The 26,134-nt window shown below is 38.4% G+C and overlaps 1 protein-coding gene across 1 annotated transcript; it reads left to right on the forward strand.

Annotated features, from left to right (window-relative positions):
- The first annotated feature begins 5,642 nt into the window (after positions 1–5,642).
- Positions 5,643–26,134, forward strand: LOC137408720 (pentraxin fusion protein-like). The gene is made up of 6 exons (XM_068095300.1): positions 5,643–5,724; positions 13,782–13,952; positions 21,596–21,753; positions 22,423–22,540; positions 23,667–23,852; positions 25,833–26,134. Exons 1-6 carry the CDS (start codon positions 5,643–5,645, stop codon positions 26,132–26,134), a joined length of 1,017 nt encoding a protein of 338 aa, XP_067951401.1.

The following is a 26,134-nucleotide window of genomic DNA, read 5'->3' on the forward strand; positions in this document are numbered from 1 at the left end:
TAGTCGAGGCACTAGAGCGGGTGATGCTGATGCCGAGAGCTCAGGAACCGGCAACGGGCTTCAGGACTCCACAGTATACTGGGAAAGGAGATGTGGAATATTTTATTGCTCGCTTCACAGAAGTAGCCGATGCCAACCAGTGGACGGAAGGAGCAACTCTATTGCATCTCCGAGAAGCGTTGGGAGAGCAGGCTGAGGACTGTGGGTGAGCCGAGGACCAGGAGGCCATTTTCAATGCCCTCCAAGCCAGGTTCAGACTATCTGCTAGGCAGGGGCTGAGCCAACTCAATGCCCTTAAGAGAGAGGAGAGAACGACGCTGCAGGAGCATGCTATGGAGGCGGAGAGGCTGGTATGCATTGCGTACGAGGACCTGCCGAATCGCCACCAAAATAGCATGGCTATGGAAACTTTCTGCAGCTCGCTGAGGGACCCTGCCCTGCAGAGAAATCTGTTGGTTGTACCTACACCCACGCTGGCAGACGCTGTACGAGCCAAAAATGACTATCTCCAAATCCCGAGAGGCGAGCGTAGGCCCACAGGATCTTCAGTGCGAGTCCTGGAGGGAGGAACCTCTGACCAGGTGAACTCGGCCATGACCGATGTCATAGGACAACTAGCCAAGCTGGTCCAAATATTCACGGACAAAGTGGAACGGCTCCAGGAGCAGGTGCACACCCCAGTTGAGAAAAGGAGCCAGCCAGCTACTTTTTGCTGGGGATGTGGCCAACCGGGCCATGTACGAAAGAACTGCCCTCGCCACACCAAACCGGCTTCGGGAAACGGAAAACAGCCACAGCAGTAGCTCCGACTACTGGCTGTGCCAAGGCCAAGCAAACACGGAAATATACTAGGATTTTGCGGGACTCGACGACGGCTGATGGCTGGTCTCAACCAGCAAGGACTAGGTCAAGGAAAGTTTGTGTACAGAACAGACCTGTGGTGACACAGAATTATTACCAGTCCTTGGGTGAGATTAGTTTGAACAGCCCCCTTGTCCCGGATATTGCTCACGCCTCTCCGTGCGAATGGCAGGGACGTAGCCCGAAGCGTAGGAGGGTGACTCCCAAATCCCTTCCGCCCCAGACACTGAGAACCATTCCCACTGGACCGGACAGTCGGAAGCCTACCTTAAAAGCGGCAGGGCCGGCCCCATCTCCGCCTTGGGAGTGGCAATCACGGGAGCAGCAGAACTGCTCCGGGTGTGGTACGGCCCAAAGTGCTGACCTCGCCCCACCACGGAAAGAAAGCCTTCCAGGCCTCATGGAGGATGTCTTGGAGGACACCCCTAGGGCGCAAGCCTTCAGCCGACCGCACTCCACCAGCTATTTCTTCCCAGGAAAAGTGGAGGGGCGGCCCATCCAGTTCCTACTGGACAACGGATGCACCACCAATCTGATCAATAAGCAGGTATTTGATCGATTGCCAGGAGCCGTGCGGGACCGACTCGAGGAGAGTGACAGCCACGGACTATTGGCTGACGGAACACGGCTTTCCTTCTACGGAATAATCCATCTAACTATCCGCTTGAGGGACGTGAAGACGGAGGAGGTTTTTGTAGTGAGCTGACTGAGCGAGGATGCCATCCTCAGAATGCTGTTCTTCATGGCTCATCAATGTGCTCTTGAGTTTGAGCAACCGGTGGTTCAGGTGGATGGCAGACAGCTGGTCTGCACGGACTGGCATGAGTGGTTGCTCCAGAGCAAAATTCAGGTGATAAGGGGATAATGGTTCCCGCCCGGACTGAGATGGCGATACACTGTCGCATCACCGCGCGGAACTATTGCCCCATGGGACTAATCGAGGGATTTCCCGACGAATCTCCTGTGGCCAGTAGCTTGAACCAGCCGGGACCCAAGAGACAAGTCATCACCCGCTGTATGAATACTACAGAGCGGCCGCTGACTTTTCGGTTCGGAGCCACTATCGGCACGTACACGGGAGTGGAGGTCTCGCAGGTCGAAGAGGACGATCCCTTACTGTTTGATGCCGATTCGACTTCAATCAATAGAGTGCCGGCTCACTTTGAGGAATTGTTCCAGTCGGCCTGGCTGAACTGTGAGGACAGAAGACAAACGTCTAGGTTGGCAACCTTGCTGCGTCGGTATGCCGCCGTATTTAGTACGGGTGATGACGACGTAGGAAAGACCTCGGAGGTAGAATATTCTATTCCACTTAAGGAAGGTGCTCGACCAATCTGACAACCCCCTCACACACTCAGACCAGAAAAGGAGACAGAGGCTGAGAGGCAGGTCCAGGACCTGCTCAAACGAGGACTCATCGAGCCGGCCCGGGTTAGCTTGGAGCTCCCCCGTAGCGTTGGTCCGGAAGAAGGATGGGAAATGGCGCTTCTGTATTGATTACCGGCGTCTCAATGCCATCACGAAGCAGGATGCCTACCCACTACCCAGGATCGACGACAGCCTGGATGCCCTGTCCGGCAGTCGCTATTTTAGCATGCTCGATCTGGTGAGCGGGTACTGGCAGGTGCCTCTGGATGCAGAGGCGCAGGAGAAATCAGCCTTCTCGACACGGTCCGGGCTGTGGAAATGGAAAGTGTTGCCCTTCGAACTGACGTCCGCCCTCGCCACCTTTCAAAGACTCATGGAACGCGTCCTACATGGCCTTCATTGGAGAACACTGCTGCTATATCTAGATGATATTATCGTCATCGTCCCGGATTTCGATACGCATCTACATCGGCTGGAGGAGGTCTTCCAGAGACTCCACAAGGCCGAACTAAAGCTGAAGCCCTCCAAGTGCGAGCTACTACAACCTCAGGTTCACTACCTGGGGCACATAGTAAGCCAGAACAGAGTCTCTACAGACCCCGGCAAAGTGGAGGCAGTAGCGAAGTGGTCGAGTCCGCGCGGAGCATGGGAACTCCAAGGATTCCTCGACATGGTTGGTTATTACCGACAATACATTCCGGAATTCGCAACTATAGCACACCCCTTGCACCGACTGACTGCAAAGGGAGAGCCTTAGACATGGATGGAAGGAGAGCAGGCTGCCTTTGACGGGCTGAAGGAAAGCATCAGTACCGCCCCGATCTTGAGCTATCCGGATCCTCGGAGACAGTATATCCTGGACACGAATGCCAGCGGATGTGGAGTAGGGGTCATGCTGTCTCAAGTACAGGAGGGCTGCGAGAAGGTCATTGCCTACTACAGGAAGACCCTCACCCTCTCGGAACGCAATTACTGCGTCACTCGATGAGAGCTACTTGCGGTAGTGAAGGTGGTCAAGCACTTCCAGCTGTATCTGTATGGCCAGGAGTTCCTCCTGCGGACGAACCACGCGTCACTCCGGTGGCTATGTCGGAGGAGGGAACCCTTAAACCAAATAGCCCGGTGGCTTGAGATCTTGGTGGAATTCCGCTACATCCTGGAGCACCGGTCAGGGACCCGCCACGACAATGCGGATAGATTGAGCAGGCAGACCTGCGAGGACTGCCGGCAATGCGCGAGCATTGAACAGAGGGACAGGGGCCCCTCACGGAAGAAGCTAGCAAAGAAACAAGAAGCGTTAGCCACGTAGGTACCGACCAGTTGCCTGGATGGGTCTTCTGCTCTCGATAGGGCGGGATCGACCCTGGGCAACGTCGCATACCCTGGGGGGCCGCCGGAAACCCGCATGGGACTCCCGCTCCAACAGTGGCGGGATTGAACCTGGGTGCCAGGGGCTCCCCGAGGGGCTATCAGCCCCGCCAGGAGTGACAGGACCAAAGGGCGAACTAGCAAGGACACAGGCTACCAGTCAGGGACCAGTGGCCATCATGTACCGTGCCATCGCCATCCGGGTGGAGGTGCCAGCAGAACACTTGGAGATCGGGAGCAGAGAGCTGGACATCCTGCATCACTTGCGGGGCTCTCTGCGCATATGACAGGATGGCGTGCTGGAAGCACGCGTTGCCCCGCAGTGCCATGCTAGATGGTGCCCCATCTGCCCTCCCGACCATGCGAAAAACCACGGTGTGGCACACGCACGCCCTGGCTCACTCTGGGGTGAGAAGGACGATAGGTCGCCTCCAACTGACGTGGTACTGGCTCGGGCTGACGTCCACAGTCAGGCGGCTCGTCAAGAGTTGCGAGGTGTGCCAGGCCGCAAAGCATGAAGGGACAAAGGCAGCCGGAGGAAAAAGGAGGCTCTACGCAGGACGACCCTGGCAGAAGGTGGCCGTGGAGCTGGTTGGGCCATTTCCTGTCACACCAAGGGGGAACAAGTGGGTACTGGTTCTTACCAATCACTTCATCCGGTAGCAGGACGCATTGGCACTACCTGACGCCACGGCCCCGGTGGTCGCAAACGCACTGGATGAGTGGATCTTCTGCTACCTGGGATTGCCCAAGCAGATCTACACGGACCAGAGGACACAGTTTGAAAGCCAACTGATGGCCAAACTGTGCCAACTCTGGAACATAGAAAAGACCCACACGACTCCGTATCACCCACATGCGAATGGAGTCGTTGAACGGAATAACTGGGGACTCGGGGATTCTTTGAGGGCGCTGCTCTTGACTCGAGGACAGGACGAGTGGGACCTACTGCTTCCCCAGCTGATGAGGGCATACAGAGGCACCCCCCACTCTGCGACTAGAGAGATGGCCATCATGCTAATGTTGGGACGGGAGCTGAGGTTGCCAGACCAGCTGGAAAGTCACTGCCCAACCTAGTTTTTTCCTTCCCACGAGCACGCTTTTGAAGTGCAGCGGAGGCTGCAGACAGTGCACAAAGCGCTCCGGCAAAGCCAGATGGAAGTGCGACAAAAGGATAAGGAAGAACCACTGCTGTATGCCCCAGGCAACTGGGTATGGCTCATGAACAAACGCCGAAGACGAGGAGAAAATCTCAAGCTACAGGCAAAGTTCGTGGGACCATACCAGGTCATGAAGGCCTGGGGAAACCACATGTATCTGGTGGAATGGCAGGGACAGTTTTCCATCCAGAGCGAGGGAAGACTGAAGCCTTATCACGCTTGCCCAGAGAGGTTGGGGCAGGCCCCAGCCACTCTGGAGCCAAGGAGGGGTCCAAACATGAAGGGTGCTCGACCCAGCATGTCGGAGAGAAGGCAAGAGAAAGGCAGGATAGATCCTGTACAAATAATGCCACCCCCAGCTAGGAAAAGTTGCTATTAGAGGCTGCAAAAAATCGAGGGGAGGAGGTAACTCCCAAAGAAAATCTAGCCGTACCGGAGAAAGAAGGAAGTCAAGGACGCCCTCCTAGTTCCAAAGAAATCAATTCGGCCACACGGAATAAAGTTCCAGGAGAACCGGAATCAAACCCGGTAGAGACCAAAGAGACCGCAACACCAGATCCCATCAGCCCCGCAATCCAATCAACTTCGGTCTGGCACAATCCGAGGCCGGCCGGACAACCAGGAGGCCGGAACCATACGGAGATGGTATCTGCTACTCGATGGAATTAACGGGAAACGGTCTGGAGGTAGCGCGGGAAGGAAGCACTCGTTTCTTCTGAGCGACATCAGAGCGCTGGAAAAGATGAAGAGCGAAGGCAACACATCTCTACAGGGTTTACTGACTTCGGTCACAATGAGTTTGAAAGAAACTGGAGAAGGAGTAGGTAGGCCAACACCGGCAAATGTGGTGGCCTACAAAAGAAGTAACACGGAGAGGGACGAGGCATGACGGCCAGATTCTGCCGTGTTGGAAATTACGGAGGAGGGAGCAGAGGTGCTGCTGGATGCCACTATGACAGAAGACAGGGTAGAGGAGTTACTGAATGAAGTTATGCCGGGAACGCCAGCTAGTATTGGAGGAGATAGAGTGCCTCCGCTATGGAGCCTGCAAACATGAGGCTCTGGCCCAGATGTGCATATGCGATGTCTATACTAGCAGAAGTCTGCAAGAGCAACTGTACATATGTAGTGTTTATACTAGCAGAAGTCTACATGAGCAGCTGTGTATATGTAGTGTTTATACTAGCAGAAGTCTACAGGAGTAGCTGTGCATATGTTATGCGTTTTAAGAATGTTTCCATCAAAACTACAATTGACATATTTCAGCTGAAAAACCTTCAATGAAGTACGATCTCAATCAAACTCTTTTTTGCTGACAGAATCTGAAGGCCATGTTGGGTTACGTTTTGTAACAGTTTTGAGATTCTGAGCTTTATGATATTGCATGTTTAGGATGAACCAGAGACTATATATTTGAAGAGGGAGACATATATACTGACAGTAAACACAGTTTGTCACAACTGACTCGGCTTACAATAGACACCGATTTTATGTTGCTCATATATTTTGGAGATGAAATAACTTTGTTGCACATTTTCATTAATCAGAAATAATGTACCTTTTACTTAAGTGACCAGATTGAAAATGCAAATGCAGCCAAATCTTTACTTTTGTGTAACAAGCATTTTACATCATGACCCCACGCTGCTTTCATGGTGTAAAGTCATTAGAAGTTGTTTGTACTTGCTTCTTTTATTTATTTATGGCTTCTATGCAGTAAGCAAGCCTTCCCAGTAATCAAAGCCAATTAAAATAGATCTAAAATACACACTGTGTTATACTTGTTTCTTGTTGAATCCTATAGCATAAATATATTCAGCAAGCAAACATCTGATATTTTTCTGTTGCCAGCTAGTTTCCTGAGGCAGCAGATAGTAATAAGATTATATAGAAGTGGATGTGAGATCAAAGTGCTCTCTCATGTTTAAATATTGTTACAGCTGGTTGGACAGGTTTATATTTCAAAAGCTTTATTCATTTTATTGATTACACATGTTTTTTAACCTGCATTTACTTTTCTTTTTGGTTTACCGCATGTTAGCACTAATTTCAGAAACCAAAATTATAAACAAATAAGTATGGTTTTGCTATCACTCAATGATCTCAGAGGAAAGGTGTAAGCGATAGAAATGCAAAAAGTTAATCGAAGTGAAACATTTTAATTGTAAATACAGATCAAGCACTTTTACACCTTCGTAACTTAAGACTCAAGTTGAGTCACGAAGCAGATGTAAATGTCATTTTAATAGTAATTCAAACAAAGGATGAATGAGAGAGACCATTTGCATGGAATCCATGCTATTGGTCATTTAAACCTCCTAAGGTGATGATGACAAACTTAAACATGATAGAATTTCATAGTTATTAATTGAAACTCCATGAACTCTATTAATTCTACTAAACACAATGTTTTTTGGCTTTTCGTGAACTTCCAACTCTTGTTTTGGTAAGTTTCAATTGAAAAATAGGGTAGGTATTAATTTGGGTAGGAATAGCCTCTACATTCTCTTTCCATTCGGTCAGACAAAGATAGAAACAGTCTGATATCTCGTTTTTACATTTTTACCATTATCGAAAGGTACCAGTATCATCCTATTCCAAGTTTTGATGAATATCTTCCGATGGAACAGTAACTTTTTTGTATGTGCACACATGCTTCTATGCAACAAAGTGTTATTATAAATTCAACCTAATTGGGATTTTCATTTTGTTTTCTCAGTTTGCATTAATTGTATCATTTCCAAATCATCTTTTATTTTAATTGTAGCAAAACAGACTTAATTTAGCTATCACTTGGTAATTAATTCACATTTTCATTTCAACACTTTTATGTTTGCTTAATTTTGTTTCTTGATTTATTTGACCTGCACAAAACATTTTGATCATGATATCAAGTTTGAAAAGTACAGTTGTTTGAAAAAGTTTGAAAACATTTCCAGTTGTTTTTATTTTCTCTCTTAATTTATGCCAATCACACAAAAATCTTTCCTCATGATATGTACATGTAGTTTGAAAGTTAGAATGACAAATGTTACATGTTATATACATATCAATTTTTTGTGCAAACTTTTTCATTACCCTGGCAACGCCGGGTAACCAAAAAGGGTAGCAGCACTGGGTAGCACAGCTAGTATAAATATATATTTATATATATATACATACATACATGTATATATATATACTATAATAATAAAGTTATATCATGTGCGCTATAGTCTATATATATATAAATATATATATATATTTATATATATAGACTATAGCGCTCTATATATATATAAATATATATATATATATGTTTATATATATATATATATTTATATATATATAAATATATATATTTATATATAAATATATAGATATATATAGATATATATATATATAGATATATATATATATATATAGATATATATATATATATATATATATATATATATATATATATATATATATATATATATATATATATATATACACATACTATAGCGCACTTGACCCGCTGGTTAAAGTACACTATTAATTGCGTCGCAACATCTTTTATAAGCAGCCATCGGATTGTTGCCCAGTTCATGTTGAGCCTTGGTGAAAATAAGTCATTATTGACACTTTGTCTGGTAAACTGGTTTGAGGAAACCAATAGGCATGTTTAACTTTATTCTCTTCTATCCTCTTGCTTGTGATAGCAGTAGCATCTTTTTTGTTATGCAGTCTCTTGTTGCATGTTATGTATATGCTTGCACCTTTGCTTTGTTAGTTTGCCATGCTTATAGATTGCTGTTTTCAAATAACTGGACACTGATATTTAAGTTTTGATTTAGTAAAGGCGGTTCAGGACTCAGTTTGTTATTGTTTATTGGTCACAATTTGTTTTTTATTGGTTTTTAAATTTGTTAATTTACTTTGAGAGCATAAACAATTATATGAAGAAACTGATCATTTTACGGTATTTTTTTGGGACAGCTGCTTTTGAACTGACAAAAAAGATACTAAAGTTAGTAAGGACCAATTTATTGTAAGTCAAATATTTTTCATTGATCAAACAATTGTTAGAAATGCTTAATTGCCAAAAAGCTGTACTTTTGTATCCAGTTTAGAAATAATATGGTCTTCTTTTGTTTTCAGATTCTCTGAATGTGGGGTTATGTGTTTGATGTACACAATAGGCATTCTGTTTACATTCTAGTACTACTCATAATTTCAGAATACTAGTAGTTTTTGTCTTAACAGGAATATACAAGGGTAGACAACAACCAAATCAGGTACATTGATATAGAATAAGAGCGTGCATGGAAAAAGCATGGCCTGAGATCTTTATAAATATTTTATTGCTTTAAGGCTGTGATAAACTTGTTCAGTGCGTTTTACAAATATTTCACTAAATTCTCTTGCCAGACATAAATAGAGAACTTACAATGTTTAATGAATGAGAGTAGATTGTTACTAATACACACATGGTTGCTGTATCACTGCTCTCACTACTATACTAGTACTATAAGCTAGATATCATGGTTCCTTACTTGGGCTAACCAAAACTTTTTATTAGATCTGTGTCTGCAAACCCACCCATACTTTGAAAGAGATATGCTGAAAAACTAATAAACCATACATTGTGATTCATACGGCCATTTTCAAAAATAAATACTATGAATTTTAAACAGTTTGGTTTGTCGCAAGCATAGACTTATCTATTTTAACTAAATAATCAACAATAATGGTATGAAGAGCAGGAGAAACTCCAAAACAGTTAATATATTAACTTGATAGGAAATGAGGCACAAAGTAGAGAAATTGGCTCACTAATATTTTTACAAATGCAACTTTACTGAGCCTATCGAAGCTAGCAGAGTTGGGTAGAAGATATGTCTGTTATATGGCGCTAAAAACTAGTATAATATTTGCCACTGATTTCTATGATGTTCGAAACTAAAACAGTGAGTCACAAAAATATAAAATTAAACTCTAAAAATATAACTTTTTCTTTGTCTGTGTGTCAAAGAATGTATATTTTTCAAACTAAAAGTTCTACCCACCTCATCATCTACATCAAGTTAATATATTTAAACTTAATATTTTACTTTCTTCATCAGATGCTTGAGAAGTTTGTAAACTCCTATATTCAAATTTGTTTCTCCTTGATCTGATGAACAGATCTAAATACCACATTAGTGATAAAAGCTAATATCTAACATGTGGTTTAGTTAGCCGTAAATAACAAAAGCTTAAATAAAATCTCTCCCTCCCTGATGACTAACTGTGGCTTCCACTGACACAGATCTAATATGTAGGATTTGCTTGTCTTGTGTAAACCATACTGTTTGGTTGTCATTTTCTGTTCACATAATCTAACAGCAATAATTATATCAGTTGAAGCATCTCAGGTTTATTACCACATTAGCAGTATATTTAGATAAAAACGTTTTTACTTGTGTGCACCATAGTTTTGTTTATTTAGTTTTTGTACGTAATTTTGTATATACATGTATATTCTCTTTCTTAAATTTGCCTAATTTCATTTTTTATATTCCGACAAATTTTAAATGTTTTAAACCACAAAGTTACAAAATATATATTTTATTATTCTGACAATATATATTATATTACTTTAAAACAACCCTTTAGTTAGTCAGCATCATTTGCTTTCTTTATAATCAGAGTTATGCTGCTCAGGCCGCCCTGACATATGCTTAGAATCAAAGGCTTTGCGCTTCTCAAGACTCGATGTCCAATATCTGCTGCCGGTTTAAATCAAAGCATTAATACCGGTGAACAGTTAACAATTCTCAATAGATCAGTAACCAGGATTGTAATAATTACCGGAGTGTTGAAATATTCTATTGTTAGATCAAAGTGTTTTCGGTCGCTTATGATATCTCGTTGATAAAGGTTTACACTATTGATTTCAGTGTTTGTATTCTCAGGTTTAGACACACTGGTACCTCTATTATGAGTTTAGTTGTTATAAACCGTTGAAATTATAATGATTTCTAACCTTTAATTGATTGTCTTAGTTGTTTATCATCTGTAATAGCACTAATTGGTAATCTGTTTATAGCTTGGCTCTATTGATCGCATATTTAACAAGGTGTCACTAATAGTGGGTGTAGACAATCCCTTGATGTTTGAGTATAACGTCTGATTAACTTGCTGCAAACAAAGGCTGTGTGTGCTGTATGTGCTGTAAGAGCTGTGCAAACAATGGCTTTGGGATCTTGGCTAGTAATTTCCAGCCTAGTGTCAAGGGAGTCTCAGTGATCAGAGACATGACTAGTTTCAGGCAGCAGTTTTAGGTTAGATGTCATTCCGGTCACTATGGTGGCCTGTTTTGGGACTTGAACCCAAAATTGGTATAATTAGTATAACATATGTAGTAAAATGTGTAACAGACCTTAGGTGCGTAATTTAATTGACACTAGTTATAAATTGTGTTACCTCGCTATGGCATTAATATGACTGTGTTTTATTGACCAGAGATAAGCCAAGGGCCTTACTTTCATCCGACATTCAAAAATCAATAAACTCTTTTTTTGCAAAACGTGTAATAAATCATAACTAGCACTGTTTGAGTTTATCCTCGTCAGCGCTGGACATTGTTCGTTTGCTTCTAGCATGAAGATGAAAAGAGAGTTTCTTAAGCTAACAGTTTTCCTGGCGACATTCATTCTCGCAGGTTATTTGTTTTATTTGTTTGTTGATTACATTTTGTAAATTTGTTGTTTGTGATAATTTTTTCATGAAAACATTTGCAATTACAAAAAAATTGTTGTGTTGAAAAATTTAAATACACTAACACAACAACTGAATTGCTATGAAGAATTAGACCTGGATAACAAGCACATATTTAGTAAACAAGCTGTTAAGGCTAAAGTGTCTGACCATTGGTGAAAAACCACAGTGTTTGTAATTTAGTGTTTTGAATGAAGTTGATAAATATTCGTATTTGTGATTGTAGTGATGAGTTCATACTTTCAAGTGATTCCTAAAATGCTTGTTTTTGCTATTAAACCACAGTTATATTAGCAACTTCTGAGTTGAAGACATCAACATTTATATGGACAATGCAGAACATATTAAGTGCTACAAGATCATAAATAAAATATGGTGCATTTTTGGAAACAGTCTTAAATGTTTGCAGACAATTTTAATTGCAAACTCTATAAAGCTGTTCCTACCAGCCGTATCCTAAAATTAATACTACAGAAATTTTAAGAATTTTTATCAACATATTCTAAAGGCATAATCATAGCAACTGTAAATATGGTCTTTGAGTTGATGCTCACATATTGTCATGTACCCAATTCATTATAAACCTTCTGCGATTTGTCTAAAATTGTTAGTTGTATACTTTTGGAATGAGCATGCCGTATGCATATATCATATGCATATCACAAACAAATAGAAATTCTGAACATAAATTTTGACTCCTACCTTTTTGTAAAAAATACTGGGCTTGTAATTCCTTGATTTTAGTTTGTAAGTATATGACTTGAATGGCTCTAAAATTCTTTGAAAAAGAAACAAAAACTGATTACTTATAATAATAGTAACTACACAAGAATAACAAAAACAATAAACTAGTCTCTTGTCTATTAATCAAAGTTTAATTAATTTGAATTGCACAAATGCTGTAAAAATACACTAGCAGAAATCTGCAGAAACAGATGTGCATATGCGATGTCTATACTAGCAGAAGTCTGCAAGAGCAACTGTACATATGTAGTGTTTATACTAGCAGAAGTCTACAGGAGTAACTGTGCATATGTGTTGTTTACACTAGCAGAAGTCTACAGGAGTAGCTGTGCATATGTTGTGCGTTTTAAGAAAGTTTTCGTCCAAACTACAATTGACATATTTCAGCTGAAAAACCTTCAATGAAGTACTATCTCAATCAAAATCTTATTTGCTGACAGCATCTGAAGGCCACGTTGGGTTATGTTTCGTAACAGTTTTGAGATTCTGAGCTTTATGATATTGCATATTTAGGATGAACCAGAGACTATATATTTGAAGAGGGAGACCTATATACTGACAGTAAACATAGTTTGTCACAACTGACTCTGCTGACAATAGACACCGGTTTTATGTTGTTCATATATTTTGGAGATGAGATAACTTTGTTGCACATTTTCATTAGTTAGAAATAATGTACCTTTTACTTAAGTGACCAGATTGCAAATGCAAATGCAGCCAAATCTTTACTCTTGTGTAACAAGGATTTTACATAATGACCCCACATTGCTCCAAAGACTTTCATGGTGTAAAGTCATTAAAAGTTGTTTGTACTCGCTTCTTTTATTAATTCATGGCTTCTATACAGTAAGCAAGCCTTCCCAGTATTCACAGCCAATTAAAATAGATCTAAATTATGCACTGTGTTATACTTGTTTCTTGTTGAATCCTGTAGCATAAATATATTCAGCAAGCAAATATCTGATGCTTTTTGTCACCAGCTAGTTTCCTAAGGCGGCAGACAGTAATAAGATTATATAGAAGTGGATGTGAGATCAAAGTGCTCTCTCATGTCTAAATATTGTTACAGCTGGTTGGACAGGTTTCTATTTCAAAAGCTTTATTCATTTTATTGATTACACATGTTTTTTAACCTGCATTTACTTTTCTTTTTGGTTTACCTGCATTTTAGCATCAATTTCATAAACCAGAATTATAAACAAATGAATATGGTTTCGCTATCACTCTATATGATCTCAGAGGAAGGGTGTAAGTGATAGAAATGCAAAAAGTTAATCGAAGTGAAACATTTTAATCGTAAATACGGATCAAGGACTTTTACACGTTTGTAACTTAAGACTCAAGCAGATGTAGATGTCATTTTAATATTAAGTCAAACAAAGGATGAATGAGAGAGACCATTTGCATGGAATCCATGCTATTGGTCATTTAAACCTTCTAAACTGATGATGAAAAACTGAAACATCCAATAACTTTATTACACAGGTGAGATTGTCAGTGTGAGGGATACAGTTTGTGTTCATTGGTGATATCTGCCTGTTTTATCTAATTGCCCAGATGCTGGGTCACTCGAGCTTCCTGTCTACACTCAGGACTACACTAATGCTGAGTTTCTCTATCAGCGGAACCTACCTGAGATGTCTGAGAGCACTTTATGTTTCTGGATAAACCTTGCAGCTGATGATGATAAATTGAGTGGTGATCACCTTTTTAGTATCAGCACAGCGAGTAAGTGATATTACGTACATGAATTATAGAACTATTGATTTCATTTTTGAAAGTTCTTCGCTTTTTCAGTTTATTAAAAATACTCATAGTCGTGATAGAAGCTATTAAACAATCAAGAGATTATGGATTACAAAAATAAGGCTAGGACAGTGTGCACCTCTTATAGAAATAAGGCTAAGGCAGTGTGCACCTCTATTAAATTTTTTACACTGGGTCTTCCACTTAAAACGGTGACACATTTTCCATACTTTGCTTTGTCTGTAGATTTGTCTTTCTCATTCACATATTCAAAATTGCCAAGTACATATTTTAGCTGTTGACTGCAGTAGCTTTTGCAGTATTTTATACAAATGTATATGGCTATAAAGGGGCTGTTTACATATTTCTAGTTTGTTTAATACTTGAAATTTCTATCTGTTGGTTTTGTAATACTTAAATGAGGTTCAAAGAAATTTTTTATTAAATCGATTAACAATAGACTTTGCTGATGGTTTAAAATGTTACAACAGTGGTATAATGCTTCTAACGATAGATAGCTGTGCTAAACAGGCGTAAAAATTATTAAAGTGTATCCCTAAGAAATAGCTTTCAATAACAACACATTGTCAGTTATGTTGACAGCAAATATTGTTGACTATCAAGTGAATTGTTGAATTAACTTTTAAATGGTGACTATTAAGCTAACTTTGACATGGCATTAAAAATGAAGTCAAAATGATAGATTACTCATAGAAGGTTTTACATCTAGATGAATGATTAGCTGGTTACATAGCTACAATGACATAATTTATGTTTGTTATTAACCTGGCTTCATCATGGTTCATAGGCTAACAAAAATCAATAACTATTTCGTAAAAACATTATTTCGCTCCGTAACAATTTTAACAAAACCAGGACGACTTTTGCATTTAATTCATTTTTAATACACTCTGTTAGAACGAAAATTTTATTGAATGCCTAGATGACCTAAATGAGCTTAGTTTGAGTGTTTAGCTGTTCTGAACCCTTTGAACTCTGACAGCTGGTATTCCGACATTGCGTAAGGTGTGTCAGAAACCCTAACGGCCGGAACACCGGCATCCCCATGGCTCTGTTTATGATTGCTTTTTCCAAGCAACAGCGTAAACCCATCCTATTAATTCTTGCACAGAGTGTTATGCCAGAAATTCTATTTCCATCTTTAAATAATTTCAAATATCTTTATGTCTTTCCTTTGCTATAATAACCGTTTTTATTGGAAATATATCATGAAAAAAACTGATATGACTCATTTGCTGATATTTCATTGATCATTGAGATGCGAATGAAGAGTGGTATGACACAAAGTGCAATTTTTCAGATTCTTTGACTCATAAACTGATGATGATCACATGCTTGATGGATATGATGCTGCTGTAAAAATCTTTCAAGCTTTTTTAAAATTTTAAAATCTGGTTTTAGACAAAAAGCAGTAGAAACATTTTTTTCCATTTGGTGACATTTGTCGGGTATTGCTAGATTTTCTAACCAACTTTCTGTTGTACCAAGTATCGTTGAATTATGAGCATACTTGAATATGTTTAATAATACATTAGTTTCAAAGTTTCCCAACATTGGATATGCTGCCGAGGGATGTTTACGCACATTGACAAAAAATGGCCAAGGGTAAAACGATTTATATGATTAAACTTTCAGTCTAATGTTAAATGGGCCATTTATTATTAATTTGCACTGAAATGCTGCCAAATGCTATTGTTACTGTAAAACCTCTAACTTATTGCCACTGTTCTTAAAATTTTACCTATATTTGGCCGTCACTATACAAGAAAAGTAGAAAATTAGAGTGCTAGCCTCTAAATAAATGCTGGCTTTATGTAGACGCCACTTTTACATTTTTAGATCATTATGAAACCATAAAAGCAAATGATCAATAGAAAAGTTTCCAGAAAATGGTATTATTAATGACGCAGTTGCATCAATAAAAAATGTAATTCTTTTGTAGTTGTTATTCGTATGGAAGTCTATTTTTCAAGCAAATCCATAACTGCATCAGGCTAAGAAGCGTTCATTTTTTAATTTGGTTTTGATGCTACACCGTAGATGAAAACGGTTTAGAAACTACGATAAAATCTGTACTACCATTTTGAGGTGAAAACTTCTGCTTAGCACGCTTAGCATGCAAGCCATGTTACTTGGATAAAGTTTCTTTTTTTTGCTCAAAAATATTATAAGTGGCAATGCAAAAAAAGCTTTGCTCTGCTAAAAAACTCTTTGGACACTAATATCGACTAGGTCCGCAGCTCAGAAAAAGAGTCGTAGACAGATGACACTTTTGATGATGTTTAACAGCCAGAAAAAAGAAAGTTGGGTTGCAATGAAAACAGCAATCCAAATGCAACTGCTTAAGCTAATGATGCAAACATTTTCTATTCGAATATTGGAACCAATAGCAGTTTCATTATTTTAAAAGTGCTTTGTCATTGTGCTTTTTAAAAGCTTGTTGCTTATTGGTCCACATAGCTTTTTCCTATAAAGCCTTCTTTTTTGTTCCCAACTGTCAACTGAGAGCGGCTGAACTATGGATAAGCTAAACACTGAAAACTATGCCACATGGAAGTTTAATCTCAAACACCTACTCATAGCTAAGAACTTATTTGGATATACGAATGGAACCATTACATAACCAGTACAAAAAGAAGTCAAGCAAAGCTTTTTACCATGTAGTGTTTTCTGTCAGTGATAGTCTTATTTATCTCATCAGTGAAGGTGAAAACCCAGGAGTTGCGTGGAACAAGCTGAGAGCTCACTTTAAACGTAATACACTGGCGAATAAATTATTTCTCAAGAAACTGTACTTTAAGATAGTTATGAACAAAAGTTCATAAATTGAAGACGCCCCACGTCACATAAGCTATCACTGATAAACTTGCAGCTGTTAGTGGTAAAGTTAGTGAGGAAGACCAGCTGATGACTCTAGTTGGAACCCTCCCGGAAAGCTATCCGACGACAGTGGCTGCAATTGAGGCTCTCGGTGACAATATAACTTTACAGTTTGCCACACAAACCTTACTTAATGAAGTACAAAAAAGGGAGCAAATAGCACTGGCTCCTGCCAGCAATTCTGATAGTGTCAAGTCGAAAGCGACTTCTGACATTGCTCTGCTGTCACCAAGTACCCGCTTTAAACATAGTCAGCAACATTCTAAAGGCTGCTATATCTGTGCTTCTTTGGAACATTTTCGAAATAGTTGTTCTGAAAACAACTATAGTCAGAGTCATAGATTGCGTCACAGCTGAGACTGAGGTCATGAATATTTCAACAGTAACTCAAGTCCATATTAAACCAAAATATCTACAAATGAGGATTACAGCAAAGACAGATGTTAATTCTCACTTGGCTGATCGAAGCTGTTTTTGATGGTTATTTTAAGCTACAATGTAGATGCACCTGAGTACATTGTTTTTGCCCATTGATCATAAGATCAAGTAGCCGGGAAAGGGATTGTACAGCTGCAAATAAAAATACAAAGAAGTAAAACTAGACGTGCTGCACTTTACAATGTACTACACATACCTGACCTACATGAAAATCTATTTTCTGTGAAAGCAGCAGCACAAAGAAAATATATAATAGAGTTTAGGCATTCGCGGTGCTAGATTAAAAATCAAGGAAAGATGTTAATAGCATCCGGATCTGTAGTAAATCGGCTATACTATCTTGATAGTGAATCCGCTATTCATACTGATAATGCTGCCATGATCTCCTCCCATATGTGGCATTAATGTCTTGCTTACGTAAAGGCAACTAGCCTCAAAAAACATAGATCATTGGTGTGAAACTGGTTGTAATGTTACCGGCGAAATAGGTGACTGTGAAGCGTAAACAGTCTCGACGGCCATTTCAAATTGACCGTGGCATTAAATCAAATATGATTATTAAATTGATAAAGACAGATGTGTGTGGCCCTATGCAGAATAAACTTTTCAGTGTTAGCAAATATTTCGTTTCATGTATCTATGATTTTAGTAGGCATGTGTTTGTATATTTTTTGTGACAAACATAGCGTGTTCTAAGCATTTAGAATTTATGAATCATTAGTGACAAATTAAACTGGACAGACTGTAGGTACACTTAGAAGCGATGGTGGTGGAGAATATACATCTAATGAGTTTGAAAATTACCTGTCAGCCCGAGGTATACATCATCAAGTCACCACTCGTTATTCTCCACAACAAAACTACTGCGCCAAGACATTTAATCATACTGTTTGTGAGGCTGCTCACTTGTTAATTTCTGAATCTCATCATCCAAAGTCATTTTGGGCAGATGTAACATCGACCGCAATGTACATTCAGAATTGCCTCCCTATACGAGCACTTGATGAAATACAACTCCCTATGAAAACTGGAACAACAGAGAACATGATCTTGGGCAAAGGAAATTTTTTGGATGTCTAACCTATGCCCACATACCTGATCAGCAGAGACGTAGACTCGATGACAAAGCAGAATCAATGGTGTTTGTGGGGTATAGTCTTAAGTCTAAAGCATACAGACTCTATGATCTTATCACTAAAAGAATAGAGGTAAGACGTGATGTCATCGTTGATGAAACCAAACTTGGTTTACCAAATCAGTTGACAAAGACAAGTGTAGCCAACTCTGAAGCGGTGAATATTGATCTATCAAGAAAATGAAAAGGCTCCTTCAACACCGACGATTACGCAAAAGCGATCAACACGTTTGACTCAACCATTTGTTCAGTTTGGTATTGATGGCTTCACAAACTTTGATCACTCTGCTCACCTAGCAATCAACATTGTGGAGCCTCTAAATTTGTTGCAAGAATCAGACTAGTAGAAAGCGTGATGCCTGGATCAAAGCCATCAATAATGAGTATCAATAACTGATTAACAATAGTACATAAAAATTAGTTGATCTTCCGCTAGATCGCAAAATGGTTGGCTCTAAGTGGGTTTTCAAAGCTAAACACTCTTTTGATGGATCTATAAGTAGATTTAAGACTCAACCTGTGGCAAAGAGATATGCACAAGAAGCTGGGGTAGATTATCATCAAATATATGCTTTGTGATTCGCAGAACATCTCTGCATGTACTCTTATGAGATGCTGTTGCAAGAGATATGATGATACACCAAATGGATGTACAAATGGTGTTTCTGAATAGAAAACTGTCAGAAACTTTACAAGTGTATATGAAACAGCCAGAGGGTTTTGTCGGGCCAGCTAAAGAAAGTTTAGTGTGCAAACTAAATTGCTCGCAGCTGTTTGGACTTAAACAGTCGCCTAAATGTTGGAACATGGTATTGCATGTATTACTCAAATCATTAGACTTCAAGCAGCCCTTTGCTGACAACTGAGCGTATATTCACTAGAAAAACGATAAGAAAATGATGAGTGGTGTCTACGTAGATGGTCTGTGTATGATGTCAGACACTGGTGCTCAGATGACCAGATTAAAATCAGCTTTCCCGCCTCGGTTTAAAATGACGGATTTCGGACCACTTCATCATTGTCTGAGATTATTTATTGAGAAAGGAGACAATTCTATGCGTCTAAGTCATAAGCATTACATTCAACAAGTAATTCAGAAGTTTAACATGGAAAATTGTAAGCCTGTCGCAACACGGGCTGTGCATAATGTAAAGCTGGGTCACAAGTATTGAAGCAAATTAGCAGATTCCAATTTTTATCAATTGATGGTAGGAAGTCTACTATATACTGTCGTATGTACTCGTTCAGATATTGCTGAAGCAGTGGGAGTCTTAGCCAAGTTTAACACTTGCTCCATCCAGACTCGCTTGATTGCAGCCAACTGAGTAATACAGTAATTGAAGGTCTCGAAAGATTGATGCCTGTTTTTTAGAAAACAAGGTAAACCAATGGCTGGATACACAGATATAGATTATGCAAGCGGCACTGACCGGCGCTTGAAATCGGGTGCAGTCTTTATTAATGCTGGTTGTCCAATCAGCGTTAGTCAGTCGTTGCCTTTTCTACTACGAAGTCAGAGCATATTGTTTTATTTGATTGTGTTGCTAAATGCATGTATGTAGTTATGTCATCTATTCTCGGATACTGGAACTGCACAGCTTAATTCTACAACTATCTTTGTAAACATTCAACCAGCTGCAGAGATCGCAAACAGCCAGAAAACAAGCAAGCGTACAGAACACACCAATGTAAGCTACAACTACGTTCATTAGGCAACTGAGGCTGGTGGCGCCTGCACCAAGTTTTGTTCGACAAATGATAATATTGCTGACATATTCCTCAAGCCCTTGCTACGTGATCAATTTGTCAAACTTCGAAATATGTCGGATTTGAGCTAGTTAATGGTCTGGTCAGTAAAGATTAATTATAGTAAACACAAAAACTATTTTATTATTATTTTTTGTTTCTTGGTGATTACGATCATTGTAATTTTGTGTTACTCAAACTGGTTGTTGGTACAACCATGTAACTGAGTGGGAGAATAGCAATAATAGCAGTTTTATGGTTGTAATAGTGCCTTCACGTTGTGCGTTTTGAAAGCTTGTTGTTGGTTGGTACCCATAGCTTTTTAACATAAAGCTTTCTTTTTTCAACTGCCAAAAGAATTGTAGCTTATAAATTTTCTGTCATCAGACATAAAATTTAAATTTTATAAACAACATCGAAAGCAATAATTTTAGTTTCTGCATGTATTATTTCGATTTGTTTACGTCAATGGTTCTTGAATATTTATTTATAGTTTTGATAAATTATTACTATGTAACTTATTAATTTGAGGATTTAGAGCATATTATTTGATAGCATACTTGCTGTTATTTAAACTCACCTTTTAATAGTTTGACACTCTTATCTTATATTCTATTGCACCTAAAATGCTAGTTTTGGCTACAAACTGTAGCAAACATCATAATGAGTGCAATGAGCCTTTATGCAACATTTTTAAATATAGTTTTAAAATAAAATTATACATGTACCTTAAGCGTAAGGGTAAAGAAATAAAAAAGCTCTAACAAGTTACAAAGCAGGCTATAGGATCATCATAGGTTAACATGTGCGAGAAATATACATTAACTGGTAGGGATATTTCTCAGCTTCTCTATGCATCTTTATTGACAGATCTATGACAAGTTGGAGGTAAGCTATAGCAGATTTTTTACATTTAGAAGGGTTAATGTTGCTCCACCTAAAATAGAGTGCAAAATATAGGCAACATTTGTTTAGCTCGTTAAATGGTTTAATTTGTTTTCTCAAACACTGACGAGCTATTATGGGGAAGGCTTAAAAAATAGAGCACCACGGTGCTCAAATAAAGGTTTTTACCGCGAGTGCAATTACTACCTATTACATAACCTTGTCAAGTAGTTCATAGATCGTTACTTCTGTACGGTCAGTTAGAAAAAAACCATTAGAGCTTTCATAAGGTAAATAGCTTTCTTGAGTCCTTGTTTAAGATGCAATACAATACAGTTAATATTTGGGTAATTAACCATTATAGCAACAATTTGAATTTAGAAATGTTTTTGGGCCTGACCAAAGTGAAATACCAAACGCTTTGTATTGCCCTCTGTTTTAAAAATATGTTTGCTCATTTATCATTTCTACTTTTGTCTAAAGATTCATTAGTATACTTTTTATTATCTTATTCTTGTAGCGTCAGACAATGCTTACAATATGGGATTCGACGAAGGGGTTTATATATATTATGATGGTGTAGTTTATGTAACTGCTCCAAGCCTAGCAGATGTTATCCATCTTTTCATTGGTTGGCACAAGCATTGCCTTACTTTTATAGGCGGTGGATTTCTAAAGGTAGGTGTGAACAACTCTTATTGATTGTTGGTTACATTGACGTTTTAAAATAGATAAAATTTTGTGCTTTTTTTCTAGATTTTAGTCTCTATAGATTGTTGCACTTATTTAAATAACATTTTACCCAGATTATTATGCAAACTAATATAAATATAGAATAAATGTTTGTATTGCACTCAATTCAATATATTCATAAAAGGTCAACTGAAACATCTGCTCATCCACAGTTTTGTGAATTCATCAAGGAATTAGTCACACAAAAAACTTTATGTCCATCATGCGAATCGTAACATAAAACAACTGTAGCTTTTAAATATTAGGAGAAATATTTTGCAACTTTTAAAGTGAAAAAATATCGGCAGTTTTTATTGTACCTTAAAATAAAAAAAACTCTAGATTTGGATGCTTCTTTGTTCTAAAAACTGATTTTGAATGGAAGTAATTTTAGCTGTGCCTTATTCATAACCATATCTAATTCCATGTATATTACCCTTTGCCTAATAGAATCTCCTTGAAGTTTTTTTTTTAAATCGTTACGGTTTTTAAATTTGAGTTCCGTACAATTAACCCATTTTCTCTTAAACTTCTGTTTTCAATGTGTTAAAATATTGGAGCACTTACTAGGAGGAAGATGTACATACGTGTAACTCTAATTTACGTGTATTTTAGTGGTATGCTGAAAAAAACACGCTTAGTGGCCTTGAATTGCTTGCTAATGTTTCCTTCTCATCATACACTCTTCCCTCAGGAGGAGCCTTGATACTCATGCAGGAACAAGATGGACACTGTGAGGGTTTGTTATGTTGGCACGTAATATGTCAACCCAATATATATTTCAACTTTCTGTTCAATTTTTGAGACTGTTGAGATAGGAATATGCATTATATAAACTATTTGATTGGCTGTACAGTTACATTTAGCCCTTACATTTTTGCTATAGTACTATTAGTTCTATGTTAACAATATTATAAAAATTGCTAGCTTTCTTCTTAGCTATAAAGCATTAATGCAAGTATTTACATGTTATCGACTAAAGTGATAATGGTAATAACTATAATATAACTAATATTCCTAACTGGTAATAATTTTATATTTAAATAATAATTAATAACTTTAATATTGTTGTTGATTTTATGTTCATACTAGCTGTGCCACCCGGCGTTGCCCGGGTAATATAAAAGTTTTGGATAGAAAACTGATTTGTATTTAACATATAACAACATTTGCCATTCTAACTTTCAAACTACATATCATGAGAAAATCTCTAGGGGGAGATAACTCTGTGGTATAGACTATCATGAGTGAAGTGTTTTGTCTTATAAAAAATGAGAAGTTGTGAGAGTTTTGCTATTAGGTAGATTGATAATGTGAGCGAACAGCTTCTCGTGACGTTATGCTATTACCAGCGTCATACGTAAAACAGTTAGGTATTGCTCTGATACACTGACTTATTTTAGCAGTGTTGCAATTTGACATTCGTAGTCCAGTGGGCTAGGTGTGAGACTAGTGAACATCTGGGTCCGAGATCAAACCCTCTTCCGTACAGAATAGTTATTCCAAGATTTTAAGATCTATAGCTGAATTTCCGACATATATACAACATACTTTGAGAAATGTATACTGTATATACATGTAAATATGAATAGGAATGAGATTATGTTCTAACAAAACCGAGTGTATGCTGAAACAGTAGAGCGCGCATGAGAGTCTATATTTATGTAGCACAGTGTGATACTATAAATATAATAATAGCAATAATTATTGCTCCTCTAATCTGTTGGGTAAAAGATATTTCTGGTTCATCAACTCTTCATGTGCTGCAGCTCCTATTCTTGTTATATATATAGACATTCTCTACTAACAGTCTTATAATATACTAATATACTAATATAACAAAATATATTTTGGTGCAGTCAGAGATCTGGACTTGGATCAACTTGCGGTAGGAAAGATTGCTTGGTTCAACATGTGGGACTATGCTATGAGTGATGAAGAGATCAAAATGTTGAGATGTAGAGATCAAGGAAATGTTGTCAACTGGAACACTTTGTCTCAACAAGGTTCCGCTACCATCCATTATGAGACCTTTGAGTGCCAAGGTGAATTATTTTAATCGATATGTGTGAATGTTGATATGAACTACATGCAAGAGAGCACAACTCATGTGGATAATAACATATTTTAGCTCAGGCAGATTGCTGAATCAGAGGAATATAATTATAACAGAAAATTTTAAGTGCATTTTAATTATTTATTTTGTAGTCCTTATATAAAGATTGAGAGTATAGTGATTCCTTAGTACTGACTTTTACAGTTGTAGATTAACTTCTGACTCATTCTTCATTATCTTCTAATTTATATTGGTATCATCCATATTATTTTTATCATACTCTCTAACAAAGTGAAATGAACCTTATTTTAACTAGTTTTACCCATTAAGAGGCGTGATGCATGCTAATAAGCTCTTCCCATCAACACGTAGTTGTAATGTACTTCAGTTAAAAATGCTCAGCAACTTAACAATGCCATATCAACCAATGTCTGATATCTCCAAACCTGGCATGAGTTTACTAACAATGACTGATAATGGCCGTGTTGTTGAATTGAATAATTCCCCTTCTGAAGCAACTGAAGCTGACCTAGGTACTATTAAGCACAGTTTAGAACTGGGACAGAGCGTTCTCAACAAGCATTAGTTCAAATCATTCAATTGTAAAGTCAAACCTCAACATACGTGCCTGATGCCTCCCCGAAATAAGGTCATATGGTGATTTTCTCGTAAATCCAAGCAATATTTCCGAAATAAAATCCCTAAAAACAAATCAGCTATTTTTTATTCTGTCAAAAAGCATACCTAAAACAATAGATTAAAACAGAAAACATGTTTTTATTTCTTCTAATTAGCCACATACACTCACAAAGTAACAAATACTTATCTAGTGGTTGTGATCCGCAAAACAGTTTAACATTACTATGTGCATTACTATATGGAGTTCTCACCTTCGAGTAGTGCTGCACGATATCTTTGCATGTACATTTGATTATTTGGTCTCTAGATATATCGAATATCGAAAAATATCAAACATTGGAGTTGTTTTCTATCGATATATAGCGTTAGGCTTTAACATGAACGATATGAAAGGATATTGGTCAATACCCGGTTAAAAACAGGAATTGTCTCCTCTTTACAATAAGGAGATTAGACAACTCCAGTTTTGCAAAATAGACTATGCCGGTATTTTGATAAAATATCGGCTTCGATATTCATATCAACTTGAAAACTGACAAAATATAAAATCATCCACTGAAATATATCGTCACATCGAATGATATAGGTTTATCGTGCAGCTCTACCATCGAGACAGTTGTAGTGGCTAATGACTGTTTGTGGGAGACTTGATGGCTTGACTTGATGCTTTTTGTTTTGCTTTCACTATCTACAGTATTTTAGTTTGTCTTTTTAAAACTGATTTGAAAATGAAGACTGAGTGATGCTGTTTTTAAAAGCAGCCCTTAGAACCACTGGCCACCTCGCAGTCGCATCAAGAACTGTCTTGTATCCTCGTATTTCAAATTTGTCTCAAATCTGAAAGCAAAAACTTGGTCAAAATATTGCTGGTATCTCTAAATTCTTGTATGTTGGGGCACACGTATGTTGAGGTGTGTCTGTATTATCTTTGTTTATAAAATAATGGTAGTTTACTTTTGTCATAAAACCTTTTGAAAACGATTAGAGAGTTGTTAAAGTAATCCATAGCAGCTTCTAAAGGTTGTTGAGAATTTTAAAGTATTAGAATTACTTTTCAGGTTATTTCTGAGCTGATGAAATTTGAGTGTTTTTTAGGACACAGGCTATTCTAGTTTTTTTGAATAAAATTGAAGGTTATGTGCTTTCGACCTTTATAACACATTTAATGGTGTTCCCAAAGAAGCTTGATTACTAAGTTGTTACAAAAAACATATTGCTCTTTTTCATGTAGTTTATGAAAACTGCGTATTAAAAGGTAGTAAAATACTCCGACAAAAGCTATAACTACCAATAATTCCAGCATATAAAGTTTTGATTGGATAATTTACAGGAGAGATGGATATCTTGAAGACAAAGTATGTTACTAACAACAAACAGGAAATGACTCTGTGTAAGATCTCAGGAGCATCTCTGAATGGAGCAATGAACGTCAACTCGGAGACAGCAGACACTCCTAATAGATGTGTCCTTCTTTGTACCAGATCTGATAGTTGTTTGTCAGCTAACTACCAATATTCTTCTGGCATGTGTACACTGAACGATGATATTGATCAGGGTAATGAAGGGGACTTTGTTACTAACCTTGGCCCTGATTATGTTCATTTCACTTCCAGGGAATGTGTAGATGCTTGA

This window comes from Watersipora subatra, chromosome 11 (assembly GCF_963576615.1).
Source record: "Watersipora subatra chromosome 11, tzWatSuba1.1, whole genome shotgun sequence".
NCBI classification, from domain to species: Eukaryota; Metazoa; Bryozoa; class Gymnolaemata; order Cheilostomatida; family Watersiporidae; genus Watersipora; species Watersipora subatra.

What these genes read in the sequence shown, in the direction of transcription:
- LOC137408720 (XM_068095300.1), top strand. Translation starts at nt 5,643, where the DNA reads ATGACGGCCAGATTCTGCCGTGTTGGAAATTACGGAGGAGGGAGCAGA. An exon ending in TAGGCGGTGGATTTCTAAAG is followed by an intron (nt 21,754 to 22,422) that starts GTAGGTGTGAAC and finishes CGTGTATTTTAG; the next exon opens with TGGTATGCTGAAAAAAACAC. An exon ending in GCAGGAACAAGATGGACACT is followed by an intron (nt 22,541 to 23,666) that starts GTGAGGGTTTGT and finishes ATTTTGGTGCAG; the next exon opens with TCAGAGATCTGGACTTGGAT.